Source organism: Lepus europaeus, chromosome 17 (assembly GCF_033115175.1).
Source record: "Lepus europaeus isolate LE1 chromosome 17, mLepTim1.pri, whole genome shotgun sequence".
NCBI lineage: Eukaryota > Metazoa > Chordata > Mammalia > Lagomorpha > Leporidae > Lepus > Lepus europaeus.
Window position 1 is genome coordinate 33,922,581 of NC_084843.1, and position 26,436 is coordinate 33,949,016.

The window sequence follows — 26,436 nt, forward strand, 5'->3', positions numbered from 1 at the left end:
GAATATAAAGAGAGACAGACCGAGCTTTCCCATTTACTGTTTCACTCCCCATGTGCCTGAAACAACTAGGGCTCAGAGAAGGCTAAAACAGGAGCCAGGAGCTCATTTGGCTTCTCTTGTGAGGGTGTCAGGGACTGAAACCACTGGGCTTTTACCTGCTCCTTCACAGGGCACAAATCACCCAGAATCTGGAATCAGGAACACAGCATGGATTCAAACCCAAGTACATCAATATGGGATGTGGGTGTCCAAGAGGCAACTTAACCATTGTGCTAAAAACTTCCTCATTCTTAATTTTAATAACATAAAGTTGGCATTTATAATGTGTTTCCATTAGGTACATACCACTGATGAAATGGAACTTAAAAATTCTGGGTTGTTTTACAGAAATAATTTTATTGGTGATGAAACAATGAGCTTTCTTCCATTAGAGAAATTTAAAATGGAGTTTGAAGGACAGGAAACATGAGAAGACACAGGGCTCAGAGATTGGATTCTTGTTAGTAAGGACTGGGTGGGCAACAGGTGACACACATGCCTGAAACCATCTGTGTTGCTCAGAGGGATTCCAGTGCTTTCTTCAGACTGGAACAAAACACAGCTCATAGGAGGGTGGGACAGAGAAAAACCCATTATCCACTGGGGTGGGATCAATATCCTTTGGATCAACCAGAGGCTTCAGGGTAAAATGCTGCAAGATGGTGGTCAGGAGTAAGAACAGCTCCATGCGGGCCAGGCCCTCTCCAGCACAAGCTCTTTTTCCTAAAAATGACACACACATTAATTATTCAAACTGTGGCATAAATAACTTTGGAGTTTCTGAAAGTTCAGAAACAGCAGATGAACCTGATGGCTCTTTCAAGTTATACATGAACCTACTTTCCTTCATTTCCTCAGCACATGTTAATGTTTGTGTGTTCTAGAAAAAGGTATTTCTGTGCATTCACATTAGAACTATGTACTCAGGCTTGCCAATGATGTTTTCTACACAGACACTCACATACAATCATAAGTGGCACATAGACCTCACATATCCAAATTAATTTTTGGATAGAGAATATAAAACTGCCCTAATTTCCCCAAATCTTAAAACAAAGCTCATCCCCTTCAACTCCTTCCTTGTAGTTCTCAATACCAAGCAGTTTCCCACTACTCACTTTTCTCCCAAAAGTCTGGCTAATTTATGTTTCTCTCTGGAATCAGGAACACAGCATGGATTCAAACCCAAGTACATCAATATGGGATGTATTGCCTCTGATAGGAAAACTGTTCTCTGTGTTCTGCCTGTTGAGTCTCCAAATTCATCTGGATTCAGCTCCAAGAACTTGGATTCCATTACAACCTTTTTGATGCACCCACAATATACAATTCACTGTATCATCAATTTTCAACAGATTCATTAATGTCTATAATATGGTGAACTTTGTACACTATTAACGTAACTAATCTGGCTCTAACACATGGATACAAGTTCTTAAGTAAAGCTTCAGATCTTGTGATCATAGCAAGGTATCAGGAGAAAAGCAGGTCTGGCTGCAATTGCTGGAAATCAGATAAGTCATGGAACAGCAATGGCTTGTTTGAGATCATACATGAGCATAGTACAATCCTGGGACCACAATATGAGGGGAGCTCAATAGCAATTTGTATTTGCCCAGTCAAGAGAAATGTCTTAATTCTGTCCTTGTTTAGTAACTTATTTAGGAAACGTTCTTCACCCTCCACGATGCCTACTACTTCTCCTTTAGATAGTACTGAAAATTCTCCATTCAGTCTCTCTCCAGAGTCTCCCTGTCTGTCAGTTTAGCTTTTCTGTTCACAGCAGACACACTCCTCTAGATTGTCTTAGCCAGATGTTACTTCCCTTCTGGACTAGGAATAAATTAGGAAACTCAAATCCTGATATGGTCATAGTGTTTACCCTATAAATCCCACTTTGCCATCTCAGTTTGGGCAGTGTCTGTATTCCTATCCTTCAGAGGCTTATACCCCTCTTGGCTAATGGATCATCCTGGTTCCTGGACAATGCTCCTTTGCTTGTCCCTATAGAACTAGGATGGGAACATCTAACTGATGGAGTTGGTTCTCACTGCCTTTCCACATTTGCTTACTTCAGTTCTGCCCACATCTGTGGAAACAATGTCTTCATTCAACTGACTAGATTTAACTGTGCCCTCAGTTTCTTCCTGAATCTCTAACAAATTTAGAGAAGAGGTTCAACACTTATTTCCTGGAAGACAGTTTCTCTGCACCACAAATATCTCTGTTACCTACTGCAATATTAGTAATAGTCTGGAGCTGGGTTCTCTGAGACCCCATCGTAGTCTCCAGCAAATTCCTCACACTTGAGTCTCATAATCTGTGAATTTCTCTTTCTTACACTGAGCAGTTGCTTCCCATTCACATTCCTACAATTGAATGTGGGCATGGGATTGCAAAATGGATATGCTCAGTTAAGTTTATTGAGTGTGTTGGCTGCTCAGAGCTGAGGAGAAGAGCCTTATTGGAATGGGAATTCTACCATCTATCCCTCCAGAAGCAGAAGCTGTGAGTGCTGCCTGCATTCCAAGAAATAATTTCGACCTTGTGAGTGACGCCTCCACCCTCACTCAAAAGGCAATCCCTCAGTGCAGAGGAATCCACACCCACAGCCCATCCTCATCTCACTTGACCATTGTGGTGCTATGTAAAGGAAGCTTGCTTGCCTATAGAGAAAGGCAGGAAGTAATCACTCTTCTTGAAGTTGCCACTTGCATCCAAGAAGTGTCCAGGATCAAATTTCTCAGGGTTAGGAAACTCTTTCTCATCATAGAGGACAGAAGTCAGAGATGGCAATATGTGTGTGCCCTGTTAAAAAGAGACACAAATAACAAGGATTATAAATAGAGAACATGGAATAACATGAGCAAAATTTCATGTAATCTCTTTGTTTTATATATGATATGAAATAAACACAGTAAGGAGAGATTCTTTGCCTCTTGACAGACAGAATATAATAGTGTCCAAACTAACAGGTCTTAAATCATGTAGGATCCTGTGTTGGACACTGTTCATTGTCTTGGAATCTATCTCTATAAATTTGTAATGTGACACCAGGACATACTTAGAGAACAGCAACAAAGATCAGTTGATGCTTTCGCTCTTGATAAATAAGTAGAAAAAACAGTACTGATGTCTCTGAAAATCAGGTCATTATTTTTACAAGTAAGGATGAGGTCCTCTTCATAACTCAGAATATTACTGGCCATATTCTTGAAATACCTGCATATCTCTACTATCCTGGGAAACTAATTAGCACAGATACTCATTAAGTTTTTGAGATCCTGTGTCCCAATGAACTTATGATATGTGGAAAATGTTACTTAATCATTGATGTCTTTAATATACTGAACCTAGTGGACATAATCTCACAGCACAGTACAATGTAGAGTGTGGGATGTTTGCCCTCAGGATTGCATGGATGAATGGTAGCACTAGCTTGTGCTGCTCCTCCTCATCAAAAGACAGTAATCTCCTACATTACAGACTTGGGAAAGGTTCAGACTCACTATACAGCTTGTACTAAAGCAGAAATATTTCATATTATTAAAAAGTCAAACAGTAGAAAATCTAATTGGCAAGAACCTTCCATATCCTCTGTCTACTGTGCCATTTCAATGTAATTGTCATGTATTCTTATGAAAGGTTACAACCTTTTATGACCCGTGAAAACCAAAATTCCGACCAAGGAACCCAGCTGAACTGAGGCCATATCCAAAGACTAAATGCAACGTTACAATTAACTCCAAATGCCACAGTATTGTTTTAAGCTTAACAGAATAAAAAAATAAAAGAATATAATGGTAGAATTAATAGACAAAAAAACTCTCAGTCATTTAAATTCCAGCTCAAATAAAAATCAATGACATTTAAAAGAAGACAGGATAATCCAGACTCCCCACAAGATCAAACGATATTCATCATACACTAGGATTATCCTGAATGTGAATCAGGAATAATGTGACTCCCCCTTATTCACAAAACCCATATATTGTAATAGGCCCAAGGCACACTAGGTGTGGAAATTTAAAGAAGATATGAATATAAACTAGTATTCTAAATGAAAATCAAAGAAGGAGATAAGAAATAGCAGAAAAAATTAAAGCTATAAAACAGTAAATCTAGAATTGAAAAGAACAGATTAAAATTAAAATTTCCTGGGTGGGATTAGTTCAGCAGAGACTGTTAGAGAAAATGTGGGCCAACGTAGAGACATGCAAAGGGCAATGGATGAAAGCTCCTGTTAGAGAACAACTGGTGGGCAGCCAGAGACATCAAATTTGTGGAGCACAAAAGTCATCTGGAAAAAGGAGATGGTTCTGGCTGAGTTTTCAATTTTCCTAGTTTTATCTTTAGCATAGACTGGAGGAATGAAAATATCAGTTAACTCATACATGGCTATAAACCATCAGTCTCAACGGACTGTAGATCCAGATAATATACTCAAGAATACAATCCCCTCAGAGTGGAAAAGAGAGGAAATCAATCCCCCCAAAAAATTCATGAATGCAGCCATAAATTGTCCACATGAACTCCTCCCAATCTCTGGAGAGCCCTTCAATTAGACATGCGTGAGTGAACTCCAACATTCACTGAAAGGAAAAAACCCAAAATGAGATTTCACATTGACACTTTCAGAAAACACTGAGGAGGGAAACAGTCTATAAAGCCAGCAAAACTCTAAGACCAAAATCTGAAAAAAATTTGTCACTTGCCAAAATAATGGTTATGCCCCAGAGCATTAAGGTAATATGAAGGCATTTCAAGGAGATGAAAGTCTCCAGCCGTTGTAGAATATACACAATGGTAACTGAGGTTTTGAAGAATGAAGAGTAGAGAGAATGAATTCTAGCATGTTAGGAGGAAAACTAAATGATTGCTATTTTACTAATGTGGGACATGAGTGTATCCCATGGGAAGTCATTCCTAGGAATATTAAATGGTAGGAAGGAAAACCATGCATGGAAAGCGTTCACTGATTTAATCACATGGATATCAACTGTGTCCTTCAGGAAAAAATGTCACTATAACACAAGATTTTTCTCAATGGGTTGGTGTCAAAAATATTAATTAAAGATATTTAAATACGTATAAATAATTTCCATTTATGGTATTTGAGAATAGGGATGAGATAACTTTAAGCTGATGACAGATGAGAATTGACCATGTTCAAATGCTGATGGAATGTTGCCAGGAATGAGGGAGAGCTTGAAGACTAAGAAGGAAGAAGAAATTGCTCTTTGAAGAAGGCACTGGAGCAATCAAGTGCAAGGGCAAAAGGTTTACTTTAGGTCAAAGGAGAATCAGTCTTTCACTAGACACATGAAAGAAAATGTAAAGGATGTGGTTGTTGCTAAGAGTGGAGATCCCATTGAAGGACATCACAGGAGTTCCTTTGCAGTGGTTTTGATTTTCTCTGTCTAGAGGAAGACATATTACTGAGGAAGAGATGATGGAGAGTTGGAAGATTGAGGACAGTTTAGTGTTGGTAAGATCATGTTGGAGTATGGTGAAGGAAGTTGTTTTAGTTTGTACTGCATGGTTATCAGCTACAACCTGAAATACATTTTGTGGATAATACTACATACTTGCTGATTTACATGGTCTTTTCCTGTAGTGATTAGTAGCCCACATGTAAGCAGGAAAGCAGGAGACTACTGAACTGCACATTTCTCAATTAAGGGAAACTCAGCGTATGGAGGGAGGTGGGACTATATATAGGTTACTCATTGATTGGTAGAAGTAATAAACCATGTACAATAGCCTAGTCAAAGACTAAGCACAAATGCAGCCATGCCATGTATGTACTGAAAAGCCTCTGGAATTCTAAGCACTGTTTATTTAGAACATTGTGTCAACACATTGAAAGGAACATAGCATGTGGTCACAGGGTGAGATGCCCGAGACATGTTTGTGACATAATCATGTAAGGCTTTATATTTTATAATTTCATGATGTAGGATCGCCTAAGATTCCTAGTGTGCAGAATAGACGACATGTCTCTCACCTTTGGAATGAGGTATCCTCGGAACTGGGTGTCCCGAGTCACTGCATGGGGTGCATTATTGGGGACCAGGTCAACGTATCTCTGGATCTCATGTATCACAGCATCCGTGTAGGGCATGCGGCTCCTGTCCTGCATGCAGGGGCTCCGGTGTCTGCCAATCACACGCTCGATCTCCTCCCGGACTTTATCTGTCATGGCCAAAATCATATGTAAAGACAGCTTCATTTAATACTTTAATCACTGTCAGAATTTGGCATGAGTTATATACATGAGGAAATTATAAATAATCAACTCCCTAAGGGACATAATGACAGACTTTTAGTTTCTTGGATAGATTAGAAGTTCATGAGAGATTTTGATCTGCATATATACAACAAATTTATTTTGAAATTTACTTTTCAACTCAAATGCCGTGTCTGGATTAATTTACCTTAACAATCAGGAATCTGGCATCTTGTTGACTCTAAAAACCGATAAATAAAATCACTGTGTATGCCATTTTTTATTTTAAATGAATGTATTCCAACATAATGAGAATTGCTATGTCATCTATTAAAGATTTTAATTAGCAATCAAAAGAAGGTAGAATATAAATTTTATATAAAAAGTAACATATGAAGGGCAGCATTGTGACATTTCAGGTAATGCTGGTGTCAGTGTTGCAGGCATACAGAGGGGCCTGGTTCAGGGCCCAGCTAGTGCACTTCTCATCCAGTTCCCTGCTAATGCACCTGAGAAAAAAGTCAGAGATGGTCCAAGGGCTCAGGTCCCTGCCACTAACTTGAGAGACCCAGATGGAATTCAAGCTTCTTCTTTTTTTTTAAGCTTGAAGACTTTTGGGGAGATAGCCAGTGGGTAGAGTATCTCTCCTTCCCTTGGCTGGTGCTTTCTCTCTCTCTCTCTCCCCCTTACCCTCTCTCTTTCTCTAACTCTACTTTCAAATAAAATAAATAACTCTTTTAAAAAATTTAAAAATGTAATATATAATGTAGATGCTGCACCATTCATTATATTACTTTTTTAGATCCTCAAGATAGTCTATGTGGTAGGTATTATTTTGTGTTTCCAAACACTTGTAGGAAGAAAGTGATCTTTCCTCTATTAAATGCCTAAACAGAGAAGGCAAATAGCCATGAGTCTAATGTCTCAGAGCTAACTCCTGTTTGAGTCAGAATCTGAGGCCACTTCTGTTAGAGTCTATAACCCATGTTCCAAAGAACCAATGCCATTTGGCTACTTTTGTTAAAGATTATTTGTCTGCTAGCTGAGAATGTGCCTTTGCATTGGACTATGTGATAATTCCAAGGTTTGGTCAATATTTAAAAAAGGAAGAATTGGGAAATTCTGACCAATGTTTAATTTCATCTTCTCATTTGAGAAGTTATAGTTTTACCTACAAGAGTTATTATATAAAGTGGTCAGGAAGCACTGGTAAAATCAGAGTGCTCAGTGGAATAGGCACAGTAGGGCTTAAGACAGAAAAGGAGGAGGCAAACTATATGTGAGCATGGAGCATGAAAATGGAAGGGAAGGGGAAATATGACAATAGCAAATTTTGCAATATGCAGAAGATACAATATTTTGAAAGCAATGTAATATTCTATTTCTAGTTTTCACCCATAGACCTTTTTTTTTTTGACAGGCAGAGTTAGACAGTGAGAGAGAGAGAGAGATAGAAAGGTCTTCCTTCCGTTGGTTCACCCCCCAAATGGCCGCTACAGCCAGCACTGTGCCGATCTGAAGCCAGGAGCCAGGTGCTTCCTCCTGGTCTCCCATGCAGGTGCAGGGGCCCAAGCACCTGGGCTGTCTTCCACTGCCTTCCTGAGCCACAGCAGAGAGCTGGACTGGAAGAGGAGCAACCAGGACTAGAACCCGGCACCCATATGGGATGCTGGCGCCTCAGGCGGAGGATTAACCAAGTGAGCCACAACACCAGCCGAACCCACCCACCCACAGACCTTTTAAAATGTAGTTTAAATTATTTCTTTGATTCTTTATTATTAGTAGTAAAATAAAATTTTTAATGTAGTTATTAAATACAATTCTAAGAATCCATTCTCCTTTAATCCTATTGCCTAATTTGATTTTATTCATCCAATCATAGGAAGATGTACTAGTGATGGAAAAATTTCTGTTCTAGGTCATGACAGATAAATGGCAGAATGGTTATGAGTGTTGTCTTCCATTTGTTACCTAGAAGCTCATCTGCCCTTCCTCTATGATCCTACAAACCTGCAATCTCAGGATGCTTCAAAAGGAGCAGGAGTCCAAATTTCATTGTGGTACTTGTTGTCTGTGTTCCTGCATCAAACACATCCCATATGGTGATGACCAAATGGTGCATGGTAAATTGAGACTGTTTGTTGTGTTTTTCCTGAGAAAGATGTGTTAAAAATACATGATGAATTGAGGTAACATAAAATAATTCAACATCACATAGGAATTCTGCAAAGTAAGCTAGACAGTACAGAATGATGTAGATGATTGTTGGAATTATTCAAACTGCTAAAATATAATCAAATATAATCAAAGCTCTAATTCCTTTCTGATGACTCATTTTCTCACATATTAGAGGAAATCATTCACCTCTTCAGTTCTTTCAAGCACTTGTTGCATTTAGTTGCTCACAGCTACGCAGTGTTCACATGACTTCTCTTATCTGTTCCGTCATCTGTACTTTTCTCTTTTGGTCTCTAGAATCACTGACTATTTACTACAACACTGTTCCTAACCTCATCCATCATTACCTATAACACTGTTTATCAAAGAAGGCCTGTGAAAGTTCTACACATTTCCTCAATGTACTTATTCCCTGGACCAATTTCATCTTCCTTGATGACTAAACCATAGAACTACACATGTGAAGATCTCCTGTAGTGTTTACAGAGGGAAGACTTACTAGATTCCTGTACATTTTACGTTTCTTCCTTTGTTACCTGTACAAATAATGGAATCTATTTTATAGGCAAGGATAATTATGACCAGTCAGTAAATTATATATATATGTCTACACACACAGACACACACACGCACATATGCATCTAGGTCTGTTTGTGTGTTTCAATTTGTCCCTAAATAACAGTCACTATAACACTTTCTTTTTTTTAAAGATTTATTTTATTTATTTGAAAGACAGAGTTACAGACAGAAGGGGATAGAGAGAGAGAGAGTCAGAGAGAGGTCTTCCATCCGCTGGTTCACTCCCCAAATGGCTGCAAGAGCCGGAGCTGCACCAATCCAAAGCCAGGAACCAGGAGCTTCTTCCAAGTCTCCCACGTGGGTGCAGGGGCCCAAGGATTTGGGTCATCTCCTACTGTTTTCCCAGGCTACAGCAGAGAGCTGGATTGGAAGAGAACAGCCAGGACTAGAGCCAGCATGCTTATGGGATACCAGTGCTTCAGGCCAGGGCTTTAACCAGCTGCACCACAGTGCCAGCCCCCATTATAACACTTTCTAAGTTTTTTTCCATGAGAATTAAAAAATACCTCAACACTGGAGCCTGCGCTGTGTCATAGCAGGTAAAGCCACTGCCAGCAGTGCCAGCATCCCATATGGGTGCCGGTTCAAGTCCCAGATGCTCCACTTCTGATTCAGCGCTCTACCACAGCCTGGAAAAGCAGTAAAGATGGCCCAAGTCCTTGGGCCCCTGCACCTGAGTGGGAGACCCTGAAGAAGCTCCTGGTTCCTGACCTCGGATCAGCGCAGCTCTGGCCGTTGCACCCTAAACCAGGGTATGGAAGTCTTTTCTCTCTCTCTGCCTCTCCTTCTCTCTCCATGTAACTCTGACTTTCAAATAAATATATAAATCTTTAAGACATTCAGAATGCCTTGCACAAGAAATGACACACCTTAACGAAGGAGCATTTGTTTGAATACCTCAGTTTCACCAGAAAAAAAACAAAGCTAATTCCTGTGTTATGTCGTATACATCAGTGAAGTAGCAATTTATAGTCACATTATACCTTTTCCATTTTAACCAGTAAATAGTCAATAAAGTCTCGAGGGTTATTGTGGTCCAGAGATTCTTGATGTTCTTGTATTTTCTCCAAAAAAAACTTAATTTGGTCATTAAAGACTTTAAATAGCTCATGATGACTTCCTGGGAGATAATGTAAAATTGGAAAAGTATTGTAGAGCTGAAAGAGGAAAAGAATCGTTCATTAACTCACTCAAGAAACAAAATTGGAAGACTCTTTACTAGGTTTCCATACTCTTTTTAAATTCTGAGATGATAAGAAAGACTAGGACTTGCTTCCCTTCTGAATTAGTGGGTGGAAGATCTATCTCTGTCTCTGTTGAATTTTTTACATTTCTCTTTCTGTCTCTGCCTTTTAACCAAATTAATAATAAAATATGAGCTTTTTATAAAATATTATAAATGAAATTTGAAAATATAATTTTCTTCTACTTAAATTGTTTAATTTTTCTATATCTTACTTCTATACATTATGTTAACTTTATAACCCACTGATAGGTTATAAGTAGTAATTTTGAAAATATTCCATTGAGTACTTTCAATGGGATAGGAGAATGGATAAAAGATTTGCTAGAAAACTATTTTTCAGTTAAAGTGAACCTTGAGCTTACCTGTATCCAAGGAGTATTAGAAAGTCTGATGCTGTCAAGAAAATGCTTCACCAGCGTTTGAAATGTCTGATCACTGTAGTCAAAACGATTCTGGAAGATGATGGAGCAGATCACGTTGCAGGGAACACAGAAGAGAAGTGAAGAAGGATCGCAGGGAGACGCTAAGGGAAACAGAGTAGAAGTGAGAATGCGTTTTTTATGCAGTTCTTAAACGGACTGTATAAAGTAACTGAAAGCCTGATTGCTTGAACATGTTATAAACATAAACTCCACTTTCATAAAACAAAATTAAAATTTCTTAATGAAAACAATCTAGTTCATTCCATTTTATTTGTTATTTTTTCCCAAATGTTAGTTTGTTTTGTATCATTTTCCATATTTTCTAATAAACAACAAGGAAAAAAGTGAGAAAAAAATAATTTAAAAATTCCTTTAATATTTTGAATGTAGGTCTCAGCCTGGATTCTCGCTCATATGCACATAGAAAACTGAACAATAAAATGAACAAATATTTGCATTTGTGGAATCTGTTAGGAATAAAAGAAAAGAGTAGGAACAGAAAACTGATCCAAGGGGTAACAGAAAGCTTCCCACTGCTGGGAAAAACACAGACTCCAAATACAAGAGGCCTATAGCATCCCAATACATATGACCAGCATTACGCCTGAGAATCAAACTCTCAGAAGTCAAAAACAGTGAGGTCACTCTAAAATCTTATTGGGAAAGAATCATGTCACCTTTTTGGAAGCCCCATTACTTTAACACAAGTTTTCTAACAGAAATGTTACATGCTAGCAGGAAAAGCAATACTGTGTCCTAATGTAAAAGAATAGCAGCCATTGAGGGGTGAACCAATGGAAAAGGAAGACCTTTCTCTCTGTCTCTCTCTCTCTCTCACTGTCCACTCTGCCTGTCAAAAAAAAAAAAAAAAAAAAAAAAAAAAAAAAAAAGAAAGCGAGCATGGAATATAGCAAAAGATGCCCTAATCAAAGAATTTCAGAGTTCTACAGAAGTTTTGCAATACTTAGGTATAAATATAACCAAAGAAGTTCATGCCCTTTACTGTGAAAATGATAAACTTTGATGAAAGAAAATAAAGGAGACAGAAAAATGAAAAGTTCTCCCATGTTCACAGGTTGGAAGAATTAACATAGTTGAAATACCCATGTTACTCAAAGTTATTTACAGATTCAGCATAATTAGATCAAAATGCCCATACCATTTTTTCCTGAACTAAGAAAAACAATTATAAAATTTAAATAGATACAAAATTATCCAAATAGTCAATCTTGAGTAAAAACAACAAAGCTACCGGAATCCCAATATCCAATTTCAAGAAATACCACAAATCTATGATAACCAATCACTCTCATAGTGCAGACACACCAACAGGCAAAAAGAAGACAATAAAAATTCTAGGAAAGAATCCAATCTTTAAAGACACCTAATTATACCTAAAAGTTTCCCAAAAATACACGCCAGCAAAGATATGCTCTTGAATAAGCAATCTGGGACAACTGATATCCATATGCAGAAGTTGAAACTAGGAGCAACCCCACCTGTTGCTCTACACAAATCAACACACAGTGAATCCAAACTCTAAATATAACATATGAAACAATGAATTTCCCAGAAGAAAATATATTGGGAACTTCAAGAATTCAGCATAGCCAATAACTTTCTGGTAACACTCACAAAGCACAGGCAACAAAAGCATAAATAGACATATTGGACCATATCAAACTAAGAAACCAAGGCCAGCTAAGGAAGCAATCAACACAATGAAGACTCAAACAACAGAATTGGAGAAAATATTTGGAAATTACTCATTTGAACAAGGATTAATAGGCAGAACACATAAAGAACTCCAAATTCTCAGCAACAATCAGACTTAAACTGCAAAGAACAAACAGTCCCCTTAACAAAAGGACAGAGGATCTCAATAGATATTTCACAGGAGAATTATAAAAAGGATATAAGTACATGAAAAAGTGTTGAGTATCTCTACTTATTAGAGAATGCATATTAAATATACAATCAGATATCATGTCATTTCAGTCAGGTGACTAATATCAAAAAGACAAAAATAGCAACTGCTGCAAAGGATGTGAGGAATGGGAACACTTACCCACTACTGGTGAACCAGATATTGTAAGACCGTCATTGGGAGGGTTCCTCAAAACGCTAAAAATGTATCCACCATATGATACAGCTATTCTCTTCTCAGTATATGTCTAGTTAATGAATCAGCATATGTAACAGGTCTCCAAACGTCCACGTCCTTTTTACACTGTCCACAACAGACAAGATATGAACTCAATGTAGGTATACATTGGCAGATGAATGGACAGAGAAAATGTGTTATATATACAAAATGAAATATTTGTCTTTAAAAAATGTATCTGGACTTTTGAAGCAAAATGAATGGAACTGAAGATGGCAATGTTAGATAAAATAAACCAAATAAATAAAGGAGAACATCACACATCATCTCTCATGGGTATAACTTAAAAACTGGGTTTCTGGGATGCCACTCTGGCTTAGTAGGCTAAGCCTCTGCCTGTGGGACCAGCAATCCTTATGGGCATTGGTTTGTGTCCTGGCTCGTCTGATCCAGCTCTCCGCTGTGGCCTGGGAAAGCACCTGGCAGAAGCTCATGGCTTCTGAGTTCATATTGCCTGAGATCTGGCCATTGCAGCCGTTAGGGGAGTGAACCAGCAAATGGTAGATTTTCTCTCTGCTTCTCTTCTGTCTGTAACTTTACCACTCAAATAAATAAAATAAAATCTTTTTTAAAAAAAGTGGGTTTTAAAACAAAACCATTTTGAAAAGACATAAATAGACCATCATTAGATGAAATAGTGGTCAATCTAGCAAAAAGGCACAACAGTTTCTACATAAATATTAATCCAATGCTGGAAAACTCAGAGACATAAAACAAATATTATTGAATCTGAAGGGAGATACAGATGACAATATAATAACATGATTTGTCATGAACCTCAACAGCGAATCTTCAGCATCCTCTTTTACTTCAAGCCAGAATTGTCATTATAGACAACAGTATAGTGGTTCTCAACAATTAAAAATAGAATCACCATTAGAAGGCCTTATTAGTGAAATACTAGCAGAAAATTTCCCAGGTTTGGAGACAGAAAGAGACATCCAAGTACAGAAAGCACATAGAACTCCCAATAAACATGACCAGAAGAGATCCTCACCACGACACGTTGTAATCAAACTCACCACAATGAAACATAAAGAAAAGATTCTAAAATGTGTAAGAGAGAAATGTCAGATTACTCTTATTGGATCTCCAACTAGACTCACAGCAGACTTCTCTTCAGAAACCCTACAGGCTAGGAGGGAATGGTGAGATATAGCCCAAGTACTAAGAGAAAAAAACTGCCAGCCTGGAATATTATATCCTGCAAAGCTCTCATTTGTGAATGAAGGTGAAATAAAGAACTTTCATAGCAAACAGAAATTCAAAGAATTTGTCACCACTCTTCCAGCCCTGCAAAAGGTGCTTCAAGATGTGTTACACACAGAAACACAGAAACACGGCCAAAATTACAAAGGAAGGTAAAGGAAGAAAATCTCTCAGTAAAGATCACAGGAAGTTCAAAGTATATATTAGAAATATCTTTGGACAAATGGCAAGGTAAAGTCACTACTTATTAATAGTCACATTGAATCTAAATGGCCTCAACTCTCCAGTTAAAAGACACAGATTGGCTGAATGGATTCAAAAACAAAACCCACCTATTTGCTGCTTACAAGAAACACATCTTTCCAACAAAGGTGCATGCAAACTGAAAGAAAAGGTTGGAAAAAATATTCCATGCCAAAAGAAAATAAAAAAGAACTGGCATAGTCATACTAATATCAGAGAGAATAAACTTTAACACAAAACTATTAAGAGAGACAAAGAGGGACACTAGATAATGAGCAAGGGATCAATTCAACAGGAAGATGTAACTATTATAAACCTATATGCACCTAACTACAGGGCACCAGGCTATTTAAAGGATATGTTAAGGGACTTAAAGGGAGACATAGACCCCAATATAATAGTACTGGGGGGATTCAGTCCTCCACTTACAGCAATAGACAGATCAACCAGACAGAAGATCAATAAGAATAAAGCAGATTTAATCGACACTATAGACCAAGTGGATCTAACAGATATCTACAGAACTTTTCATCCTACACTTAAAGAATATACATTCTTCTCAGCAGTATATGGGACCTACTCTAGGATTGAACACATATAAGGCCATAAAGCAAGTTTCAGCAAGTTCAAAAGAATCAAAATCTTACCATGCATCTTCTCAGACCACAATGGAATGAAGCTGGAAATTAGCAACTCAGGAATCCCTAGAGCATATGCAAACACATGGAAACTGAACAACATGCTCCTGAATGAACAGTTTTTCATAGAAGAAATGAAAAGAGAAATCAAAAACTTTCTGGAAGTAAATGAAGATAACAACACAACATATCAAAACTTATGGGATACAGCGAAAACAGTGTTAAGAGGAAAGTTTATATCAATAGGTGCCTACATCAAGAAATTGGAAAGGCACCAAATAGATGAGCTATCAGTTCATCTCAAGGACTAGAAAAACTGCAGCAAAACAGATCCAAAACTAGTAGGAGAAGAGAAATAACAGAATTGAATAAAAAAAACATTACAAAAGATCAGCAAAACAAAGAGCTATTTTTTGAAGAAAAAAAAATTGACACACTATTGGCCCAACTAACTAAAAAAAGGAGAGAAAAGACCCAAATCCACAAAATCAGAGATGAAAAAGGGAATGTAACAACAGACACCACAGAAATAAAAAGAATCATCAGAAATTACTACAAAGAGTTGTATGCCAGCAAACAGGGAAAAGTGTCATAAATGGATAGATTCCTGGACACATACAACCTACCTAAATTGAGCCATGAAGACACAGAAAATGTAAACAGACCCATAACTGAGTCAGAAATTGAATCAGTAATAAAGGCCCTCCCAACAAAGAAAAGCCCAGGACCAGATGGATTCACTGCTGAATTCTACCAGACATTTAAAGAAGAACTAACTCCAATTCTTCTCAAATTATTCAGAACAATCAAAAAAGAGGGACTTATTCCAAATTCTTTCTATGAAGCTAGCACCACCTTAATTCCTAAACCTGAAAAAAATGCAGCATTGAAAGAGAATTACAGACCAATATCCCTGATGAACATAGATGCAAAAATCCTCAATAAAATTCTGGCCAATAGAATTCAATAACACATCAGAAAGATCATCCACCCAGCCTAAGGGTGATTTATCCCTGGTATGCAGGGATGGTTCAACGTTTGCAAATCAATCAATGTGATACACCTCATTAACAAACTGCGGTAGAAAACCCATATGATTATCTTAATAGATGCAGAGAAAGCATTTGATAAAATACAACACCCTAAGCAAATTGGGTATAGAAGGAACATTAGTCAATAAAATCAAAGCAATTTATGAAAAATCCACAGCCAGCATCCTATCCTATTGAATGGGGAAAAGTTGGAAGTACTTCCATTGAGATCTGGTACCAGACAGGGATGCCCACTCTTACCATTGCTATTCAATATAGTTCTGGAAGTTTTAGCCAGAGCCATTAGGCAAGAAAAAGAAATTAAAGGGATCCAAATTGGGAAGGAAGAACTCAAACTATCCCTCTTTGCAGATGATATGATTCTTTATTTAGGGGACCCAAAGAACTCTACTAAGAGACTATTGTAACTCATAGAAGAGTTTGGCAAAGTAGCAGGCTATAAAATCAGTGCACAAAAATCAATAGCCTTTGTATACACAGGCAATGCCATGGCTGAGGAAGAACTTCTAAGATCAATCCCATTCACAATAGCTACAAAAACAATCAAATACCTTGGAATAAACTTAACCAAGGACGTTAAAGATCTCTACAATGAGAATTACAAAACCTTAAAGAAAAAAATAGAAGAGGATACCAAAAAATGGAAAAATCTTCCATGCTCATGGATTGGAAGAATCAATGTCCATTCTCCCAAAAGCGATTTATAGATTCAATGTAATACCAATCAAAATACCAAAGACATTCCTCTCAGATCTGTAAAAAATGATGCTGAAATTCATATGGAGACACAGGAGACCTCGAATAGCTAAAGCAATCTTGTACAACAAAAACAGCTGGAGATATCACAATACCATATTTCAGGACATACTACAGGGCAGTAGTTATCAAAACAGCATGGTACTGGTACAGAAACAGATGGATAGACCAATGGAACATACTAGAAACACCAGAAATCAATCCAAACATCTACAGCCAACTTACATTTGTTTAAGGCTCTAAAACCCATTCCTGGAGTAAGGACAGTCTATTCAACAAATGGTGCTGTGCAAACTGGATTCCCAAGTACAGAAGCATGAAGCAAGACCCCTACCTTACAGCTTACACAAAAATCCACTCAACCTGGATTAAAGATCTAAATCTATGACCTGACACCATCAAATTATTAGAGAACATTGGAGAAACCCTGCAAGATATAGGCAGAGGCAAATACTTCTTGGAAAAGACCCCGGAGGCACAGGCAGTCAAAGCCAAAATTAACAACTGGAATTACATCAAATTGAGAAGTTTCTGTACTGCAAAAGAAACAGTCAGGAAAGTGAAGAGGCAAGCAACAGAATGGGAACAAAATATTTGCCAATTATGCAACCTATAAAGGATTAATAACCAGAATCTACAAAGAGATCAAGAAACTCCACAACAACAAAACAAACAATCCATTTAAGAGATGGGGCCAAGGACCTAAATAGACATTTTTCAAATGAGGAAATCCAAAGGAAAGCAGACACATGAAAAAATGTTCAGGATCACTAGCCATCAGGGAAATGCAAATCAAAACCACATGAGGTTTCCCTCTCCCCCGTTAAATGGCTTACATACAGAAATCTACCAACAACAGATGCTGGCAAGGATGTGGGGAAAAAGAGACACTAACCCACTGTTGGTGGGAGTGTAAACTGGTAAAGCTACTATGAACATCAGTTGGAGATTCCTCAGAAACCTGAATATAACTATACCATACAACCCAGCCATCCCACTCCTTGGAATTTACCCAAAGGAAATTAAATTGGCAAATACAAGAGCTGTCTGCACCTCAATGTTTATTGCAGCTCAATTCACAATAGCTAAGACATGGTATCAACCCAAATGCCCATCAATAGTAGACTGGATAAATAAATTATGGGACATGTACTCTATAGAATACTATACAGCAGTAAAAAAAAATGAAATCCGGTTATTTGCAACAAAATGGAGGAATCTGGAAAATATCATGTTGTGTGAAATAAGTCAGTCCCAAAGGAACAAATGTCATATGTTCTCACTGAATTATGACAACTATCTGAGCACCAAAAAGGAAACCTGTTGAAGTGAAATGGACACTATGAGAAATAATGTCTTGATTAGCCCTTGTATTGACTGTCGGTGAACAACTTACTATTTTATTCCTTTTAGTAATTTTTTGTTCTGCTTAATACCATGGGTTGAACTCTTTAATTAACACACAATTATTCTTAGGAGTTTAAAATTAACTGAAAAGGGATCCCTGTTAAATATAAGAGTGGGAATAAGAGAGGGAGGAGATGCAAAGTTCGGCACATGCCCACTCAGAATTACCCCTAATGTTAGAGCTAGAAATGTGACAGGGAATTCTAATTCAATCCCATCAAGGTGGCATGTATGAATGCCATCTTACTCCTTAAAGTGATTAGTTTAAGTTCATAATTGATCATAATGATAGGATTAAATTTCAAATGGATTACATAAATAAGACCAGTGTTTGCAAATAATAATTGATAGAATTAAAAAGGAGAGAATGATCCTACATGGGAAGTGGGATACACAGAAGACTCATAGAATGGCAGATGTCCTAAACAGCACTCTGGACTCAGAATCATCCCTTAAGGCATTCAGATCCAGCTAAAAAGCCCATGAGAGTATTTCAGGCATGGAAAGCCAAGACACTATGGCAAAAAAAAATGACCTAAATGAATGATCTCTGTGAATGAGATCCCAGCAGAAAGATTGGGCCATCAACGAAAGAGGTACCTTTCTCTGAAGGGAGGAGATAACTTTCACTTTGACTATGGCCTTGTTTAAATAAGATCAAAATTGGTGAACTCAAGAGGCTTCCATAGCCTTGGCAGCTCATAACAAGAGCCTCGAGTGATCACTGATGTCATAAATAAGAGTGTCAATTGTTAAATGAACAATGGGAGTCACTGTACATTGCTCACCATGTAGGATCTCTGTTTAATGTGTTGTACTATGTGAATTAACGGTAAAACTTCTACTCAAACAGTACTCTATACTTTGTGTGTCTGTGTGGGTGCCAACTGTTGAAATATTTACTTAGTATATACTAAGTTGATCTTCTGTATATAAAGATAATTGAAAATAAATCTTGATGTGAATGGCATGGGAGAGGGATTGGGAGATAGGATGGTTGCGGGTGGAAGGGAGGTTATGGTGGGAAAAGCTCCTATAATTCAAAAGTTTTACTTTGGAAATTTATATTTAATAAATAAAAGTTGAGAAAAAAATGAAATGCAAAAAAAATTGAACCACGATTTGATCCATATCGTCTAGCAATCCCTTCCTTGCTTTTTGTTTAAACAAAAGGAAATCAATTTTTTGAAGAAATAGCCACATTCACATGTTTATTATAGCAATAAAAAGAATAACCAATATATGGAATCAATATTAGTGTATTAATGGGAAAAGAAAATACAACGTAACAGGATATAATTCAACATTTAATGGAGTTAAATACTGTCATTTATGAAATCAATGAACCTGAGAACATTATGTTAAATATACAGAAAGACAGATTCCACACTGTCTCTCTTTCATGAGCAAACTTTAAAAGCTAATCTCATGGAGTGAGAGAATAGAACAGAGTTTAACTGAATTGTGGGTGGTCAGGAGAAAAGCAGAGAGGATATATGTGGAGGATTAAAGGAGACATAAATACATTTATATAGGACGGGAAGTGGAAAATCCAAATATGTGAATGTATACAGACAGAATATGGTAAGTGATGCCTGGGGCTGCACATGGATGTGAAGGAGGTGGGTGTGTGATTGGACAAAACCGGGATGGACGTTAATGGCAATATCATTTCTTTCTTGAGTCATGAAATATTCTAAAATTGATTTCAGTGATGATCATATAACCTGATAAAATATTATTGGAATGAAATTGATAAATAAACAAATTATTTAGCTTGTGAGTTATATCTCAATGAAGAGTCATTTTTAAATAAATTATAGCAAATACTTAAAAATAACATTATGTACTAATAGTTATAGTATATGTCTCATATTGTTATCTATATAGATACAGCTTCCCTCCAATCATAGATAAAGTTCCAAAATTAAAAAAAGATATTTTGACCCCTAACTCAATCTCCAGAAATTTATTCTAAGGAACTACATGTTGGAGTTTTCTATGAATTGTATTTTATACTGATGGAGCAGAAAAAAAAATCAGAAAGAAATAACCTGTATGGACTGTAGTATAAATTTACTCAAGAAATACACTAAATATTCAGTGTATAGATCATAGCATTTATAGGGTAATGATCATCTTAAAGAATTCAAATCCTGATGCTCTGAAATCACACATGTCTTCTGATCCTTAACATTTCTCTGCCTGCTCTCCTGTCCATACATTTCTTCCTCTATCTACATCCCAGCCCTGCATATTTCTACATATGTGTATATATCTAAGCCTTTTGTGAAACAGAATGGAGGTTTTACCTCCATTCACATCCACACTCCAACCCTACTCATTAGAAAACTTTGCACTCCTACAATGTTATACAAACAATACTGTAGAGTTTACTTATGTTTTTAACTAATGTGGTGAATCTGCTAGCTTATTATGAAAATCTATGTTTTCTTCTTATTCCTGTGCACACAACTGACCAAATTTTCCCACCACTCCTACTGGTGTTATGACAGTACAAACTTCTAGCTCTAAGATCTGAGAGTAATTTTGTGTGCAGCTTCCATATCTGGTCTAAACACCATTTGCTCTTTACCTTGTTCTTTTCTCCTTTGACAATTGCACAAAAAGATGAAATTGTATGACAGCACACACCAAAGGATGACGATACACAAGTCTCTACCATTAGTCCCTGAAAATGTTTAATTGCCAAATCCTTTATACCTTAACTACACATATGTAAGTAAAAAATGAATTTTCTGTTGTACTTATTTACCATATGTTTTCTTTACACTACTGTAATAGCATTTCCTCTACCCAACTACCACTTTTAATGATATAAAGAAATATACACCATTGGTTTTTTTCAATGCTTCTACCAGACACAAGGCTTCTTCTTGAATTCGGTTCTCAATAGTTTTCTTCCCCATGCCCATGTCCCGCAAGACCGTGAGAGTGAAACGCCGAGTCTCCTTCCATAATTCTCCATGGCTCAAAACAAGCCCTATCAGGACAAAAACCAAACAAACAGATATGTTACCTTATGATCCACATTCATGAATTCTGTGTGAGAGTATGTATTTCTGAAATAATACAGACAATCCATTACACACACTCACACACATTCTCTCTCTATATAAAAATATATGTAGTTATATATATATTATATACACCTATTGGTGTTGGCTGCAGGAATTCCAATGAAGTCCTAACTATCCTGAAGTCTATCTAGAATTCTACTGTCAGGATTCTTAAATTGGAATATTACTGAAATCTTTTTCATTTGTTAGCTCTTCAAAGCTCAAAATAGCACTGTGAACCAAGTTCTTCCCCCTTTTTTCCTGGAAAGGGTGCAGAAGAGAATGGAGGGGAAAGCATGATGCCCAACACCACAAGATAGTAAGTCACATGGATACAACTCAGAGGCTTAAATTATCAGGGAATAATTTTCTGATTTTTTGGGAAAACTTAAAAAAGAAGGGCATTCTCAAGTGGTGAGACAATTCTTCTGCAAGAAAAGGAATCACTTGACAATCATTTCCCCAAATAAAGAAAAAACTGGCTAATGCCATGGGTAAGGATGGCCTCTCATATGGGTGCCAGTTTGTGTCCTGATTACTCCACTTCTGATCCAGCTCCCTGCTCATGGCTTTGGAAAAGCAGTGGAGATAGCACACATGCTTGGGTCCTACCACCCATGTGGGAGACTCAAGTAAAACTCCTGGATTTTGCTTGGCTCAGATCTGGCTGTTGTAATCACTTGCAGAGTGAATCAGCACATGGAAAGACTCAATCTCTCTCTCTCTCTCTCTCTCTCTCTCTCTCTCTTTCTCTCCACTTGTGATTTTCAAATAATTAAATAAAGGAAATAAGAATACACTTCTATACAGATAATTCTTCTCATTTAATAATTCCCCATCTACTTGTTCAATTTCTTCCATGAAATGTGGTCTTACTTCCAATAAATTGCAATGTCAGATTTCTAGAATCAATAACGATATGGAAACAATAAATTTGTATTTCACTGTCCAGAAAACATTGCTTAGAATTTTGTGGAGGACGGGAACATGTTCACTAATTTCTCTTTCTGCAGACCTTAGTGATCCTCTAGAGTTGGGCAATTTAAGGATAACTGAAAACTAATGGAAGATATAGTCTAGGTACTTATTAACTGAAGAAACTTTTTCTAATGTGAGTTCAAAACCATACTCAACCTGTGCTTCTCTACAGTCCTCTTTGCATAACATACCTGTGTTTTAAATTTTGGATTCCATTGGAGTCAAATAATCCTTACGCCTTTTTACAAGGGGTGGAAAACAAGGCTTGAAGTATACCAATTTTATCTTGGCTCCTTGCATGCAACACAAGTTTCCTAGACTATTATCTTGAAATTGATGAGTCAGGAAACTAGATATTTGGTGAATGGATAATTCAGTCATTTCTCTCTAATGTCTTTTATCTCAATCTCTTTATATCATTAGTATAAGCAATAATCATTTAAAAATGTGTGATAAATTCACAGAACCCTCATATCTTAGTGACTTCCTTTTACTGAATTCTATGCCTCCTGGGGACACTGTGTCACATTTATGGAATTCATTATTATTATTCTTATGGAATAATTATTCACACATTTGTCCTAAACACCAAAAGTGTATTTCATAAATTTCTCTGAATGCTTATGACTTCCAAATTCCCAAGTCCATTTGGAATCTTTGCAACTCAAAACCTCAAGCAGATTCCACAGACTAAAATATACCTGATCCTTTGGAATATCTATCAATACCAACTTTATATTGCCTCCTTGCATACAACACAAACTTCCTAGAATATTATCTTGACCTTCTTAGTCTGATTACAATTTTATATATTTGGTGTATAGATAATTTAGCCATTTCTTTCTAATCTTTTTTTTATCTCAATTTCTCGATGTCATTAGCATAAGCAGAAATCCTTTAAAAGAATATGTCTTTGCCAAAAATTCACAGAAAATTCATTTTTAGTGACTTGCTTTTACTGAAGATTATGCCTCCTGGGGGCACTGTGTCACATTCATGGAATCAAAAATAATGATTCTTATAGAATAATTATTCACACACTTATCCTAAAAAGCAAAAGTGTATTTCATAAATTTCTCTGAATGCTTATGATTTCCCAATTCCTAGGTCTATTTGGAAACTCTGTAACTCAAAACTTCAAGCACATTTCACAGACTAAAATATACCTGCTCCTTGGACGTATCTATCAAACACTGGGACAGGCACTCTGCCAGAAAACTCCTCTCCACGATCAAGCAGGGCCTCCTTCACTGCTTCATATCCATGCAACACCACAGTGGGCTTTGTACCAAAATACACTGTGAACACAGGGCCATATTCTTTTGCTAGCTGGAAAAGGAACAGGAGAGGCAAAAAATAATATTTATGAATTGAAATGTAGATAATTGATGGCAACAATTTTAATCTTATTGAAGACACATCTGAAAATGCATCCTGTGATATGAAAGATACCAGCTTTTCAGCTTCTAAAACCATTAATTGAATAAAAAGCATACTTAAAGGGTAATTATTATTATATACTACCACACTACTGTTATTTCCATCATCAACATTTATTCTACACCTAGCTCCTACTATGTGACAGGGCTATATTATGCATTTGTTCATTGTATTACATTAACTTTGGTAAACTGTAACTTGAACCAAATTTCTCCTTCCCTCATACAAAGACAATAAATTTTGTGTCTCTACTCATATGTATGATGAATCTCCCCAATGTACTATTGTGTAGACAAGTAATCATCCTGCTTTATATATTTTCCACATTTCCTTTTTAACACAAAAGACCTCTAAGTTTTATTAATAATGGAAAACATGGCATTCTTATTGCGCACATTGCATAGTTTCACTTGAAACTGGTGTCGTTTAACTAATCTCTAGTTTCTGATGTTAGTAGAATTGATATGTGCTAATGCTATGTTGTTGCATTAAAATATCGTAGCTTGTCCTCTATTTCTTCCCACTATTCATGTATTGAATTGACAGTGTGGAGATCTGTCACCATGAAAATGCCATTGGGAACAATAGTCTAGGGATATGGGACAGTGGAACTGAAAACTGAAAAAAAAAAAAATTTCTCAGAAGGATCTCATGGATGAGTGGCAGCCCAGCAACACTCACCTGGAATCATTAGGTGAAATATAAATAAACATTTGTTCCTTTAGTGATTGCATTACTGAGCTTTTTCTGTCATTTCAGGTTGAGATATGCTAAATATGTAGAACAATTCAATATTCACTGGTCTCATAAAACTCAACTTCTTTTGCTGCTCTGTAATTCCCTCTCCATTAAAAAAAAAAAAACCAGGGTAATGTTTTCACTTCATAAGGCAAATGTTAGCATGACATTCCTTTAAATACATTATTAGAGACAATTATTGTTATGATAAATGACAACAGTATTCAAATCCAGGCAAGACCTACATCTGCTGGCTCTGCTAACCTCTAAAAACTCAAAGTGCCCTATCTGTATATTTTTATTTACTCTCTGGGATACAACCACATTGGTCTATAGCCAAGGTCTACAACAAGAAATTCTCCCCCAGTTTGAAACCAGAAGAAAATGGCTTTTATCTGATTAATGCACATTCACTCCTCAAGTCTCATGCACAGCTTCTGTTCCTCAGAGTAAACTTTGCTGACTATACCTGTGTCCCTGATCGCCCAAGTTACATGGCCTCCTTATATAATGGCTGTGTTAACACATTGAATCCTATGTCATCTTGCTCATTTTCTTTTTAAATACATGCTAACCCTGTAGACTGTGATTGCCATAATTCAAAGATCTCTTAATTTTCACTCATCATTGCATAGTCCTTGTATGTACCTTAACATAACACTTAGTGAATAATAGACTTTTTAAATAGTTGGTGAATTTATGATTTACTCTTGTAACCTTTCACCAAAATGGTCATCACATGCATTTTAACAAAGAAAAATTCAAGCTCTGAAAGATTGAAAACTTGTCCCAGACAATTAACTAACATGGAGATGGGGTGCATAATGACACAGTCCCTCCAATCCAGAGATCAAGGCACAGGAAGCAGGAGCTTCCAGGACTGAGTCTGGTAATCTACTGTCATAGGAAATTCTTAGATTCATCCTGTGAGCTTCAGAAGGGAGCTGCCATGTGAATAACTTGGTTCATATAAGTAACTGATTCATTTATTGAACAAATTTAAAGGGGCCTGAAAATCCCTGACTCAGTTGTTTCTTTCATTAAATTCAAATCAATGTATGCTTTAGAAAATTTACTCATACAGTTTAATATTCATTATGTTTAGTCAAAGAATAATAACAATAAAATGGATGTAGGTCAAAATAGGAACAAAACATTCCTACCTTTGTCAATTTTAATTATTGTCTAATTAATCTCATTGTCTTCTAGCTGTATAAATTCTCAAATCACAGCTAGAGTCCAGTTAACACTATCCTTTAAAATCTTCTTTCATAATTCATATAAAAATGTTCCTTCACAGTAAAGTATTGGGTCTCTCCACATTGTATTAGTTATAGAATGCCTTATTCACTCAGTGGGAGCAACCATGAGAAAACTACTCATACTCACCATGCTTATTGATTTGCTGATGTTCTTCCTGTCCAGCTGTAGGATATTTCCAACAAGTGGGAAAGGTGTGGGGCCAGGCGGGAGCTTCCTTCTGGCATAGCTTTGCTTCAACAGAGAAACAAGAAGCAAACAAGAAAGACAGATCACCAGGACAATGAAGAGATCCATGGATGTGATGTGTGCAAATGCACCGGAAGCCTTGGGATTGCAGGAATTTATAAGTGCCCTGAAAGCTTATTACGAAACATGTAGCACTTTTTGAACTTTGGACAAATATTGTTAACTTTAGTGCCGTTTGGCCAAAGGATTAGAAGGCATTTTCAGTGAGATACTAGCAGAAAATTTCCCAGGTTTGGAGAAGGACAGAGGCATCTTAGTACAGGAAGCTTATAGAACCCCTAATAAACATGACCAAAAGAGATCCTCACCACGACATGTTGTAATCAAACTCACCACAGTGAAACATAAAGAAAAGATCCTAAAATGTGCAAGAGAGAAACGTCAGATTACTCTTAGAGGATCTCCAATTAGACTCACAGCAGACTTCTCATCAGAAACCCTATAAGCTAGAAGGGAATGGCGAGACATAGCCCAGGTACTAAGAGAGAAAAACTGCCAGCCCAGAATACTATATCCTGCAAAGCTCTCA

At 36.9% G+C, this 26,436-nt stretch overlaps 1 protein-coding gene across 1 annotated transcript; it reads right to left on the bottom strand.

Annotated features, from left to right (window-relative positions):
• Positions 1 to 376: 376 nt before the first annotated feature.
• Positions 377 to 25,984, bottom strand: LOC133775877 (cytochrome P450 2C30). The gene is made up of 9 exons (XM_062214371.1): positions 25,788 to 25,984; positions 23,387 to 23,549; positions 21,017 to 21,166; positions 10,634 to 10,794; positions 10,009 to 10,182; positions 8,279 to 8,420; positions 6,047 to 6,234; positions 2,706 to 2,847; positions 377 to 762 (listed from the first exon to the last, which is right to left on the bottom strand). The coding sequence occupies exons 1-9, from the start codon at positions 25,953 to 25,955 to the stop codon at positions 581 to 583; spliced, it is 1,470 nt and encodes a 489-aa protein (XP_062070355.1). The 5' UTR covers positions 25,956 to 25,984; the 3' UTR covers positions 377 to 580.
• Positions 25,985 to 26,436: the final 452 nt, after the last annotated feature.

Coding starts and splice junctions, on each gene's coding strand:
- LOC133775877 (XM_062214371.1), bottom strand. CDS start 25,955: ATGGATCTCTTCATTGTCCTGGTGATCTGTCTTTCTTGTTTGCTTCTT. Junction 10,183..10,633: donor CTAATACTCCTTGGATACAG/GTAAGCTCAAGG, acceptor TTCCTCTTTCAG/CTCTACAATACTTTTCCAAT. Junction 6,235..8,278: donor GAAGCATCCTGAGATTGCAG/GTTTGTAGGATC, acceptor TGGCCATGACAG/ATAAAGTCCGGGAGGAGATC.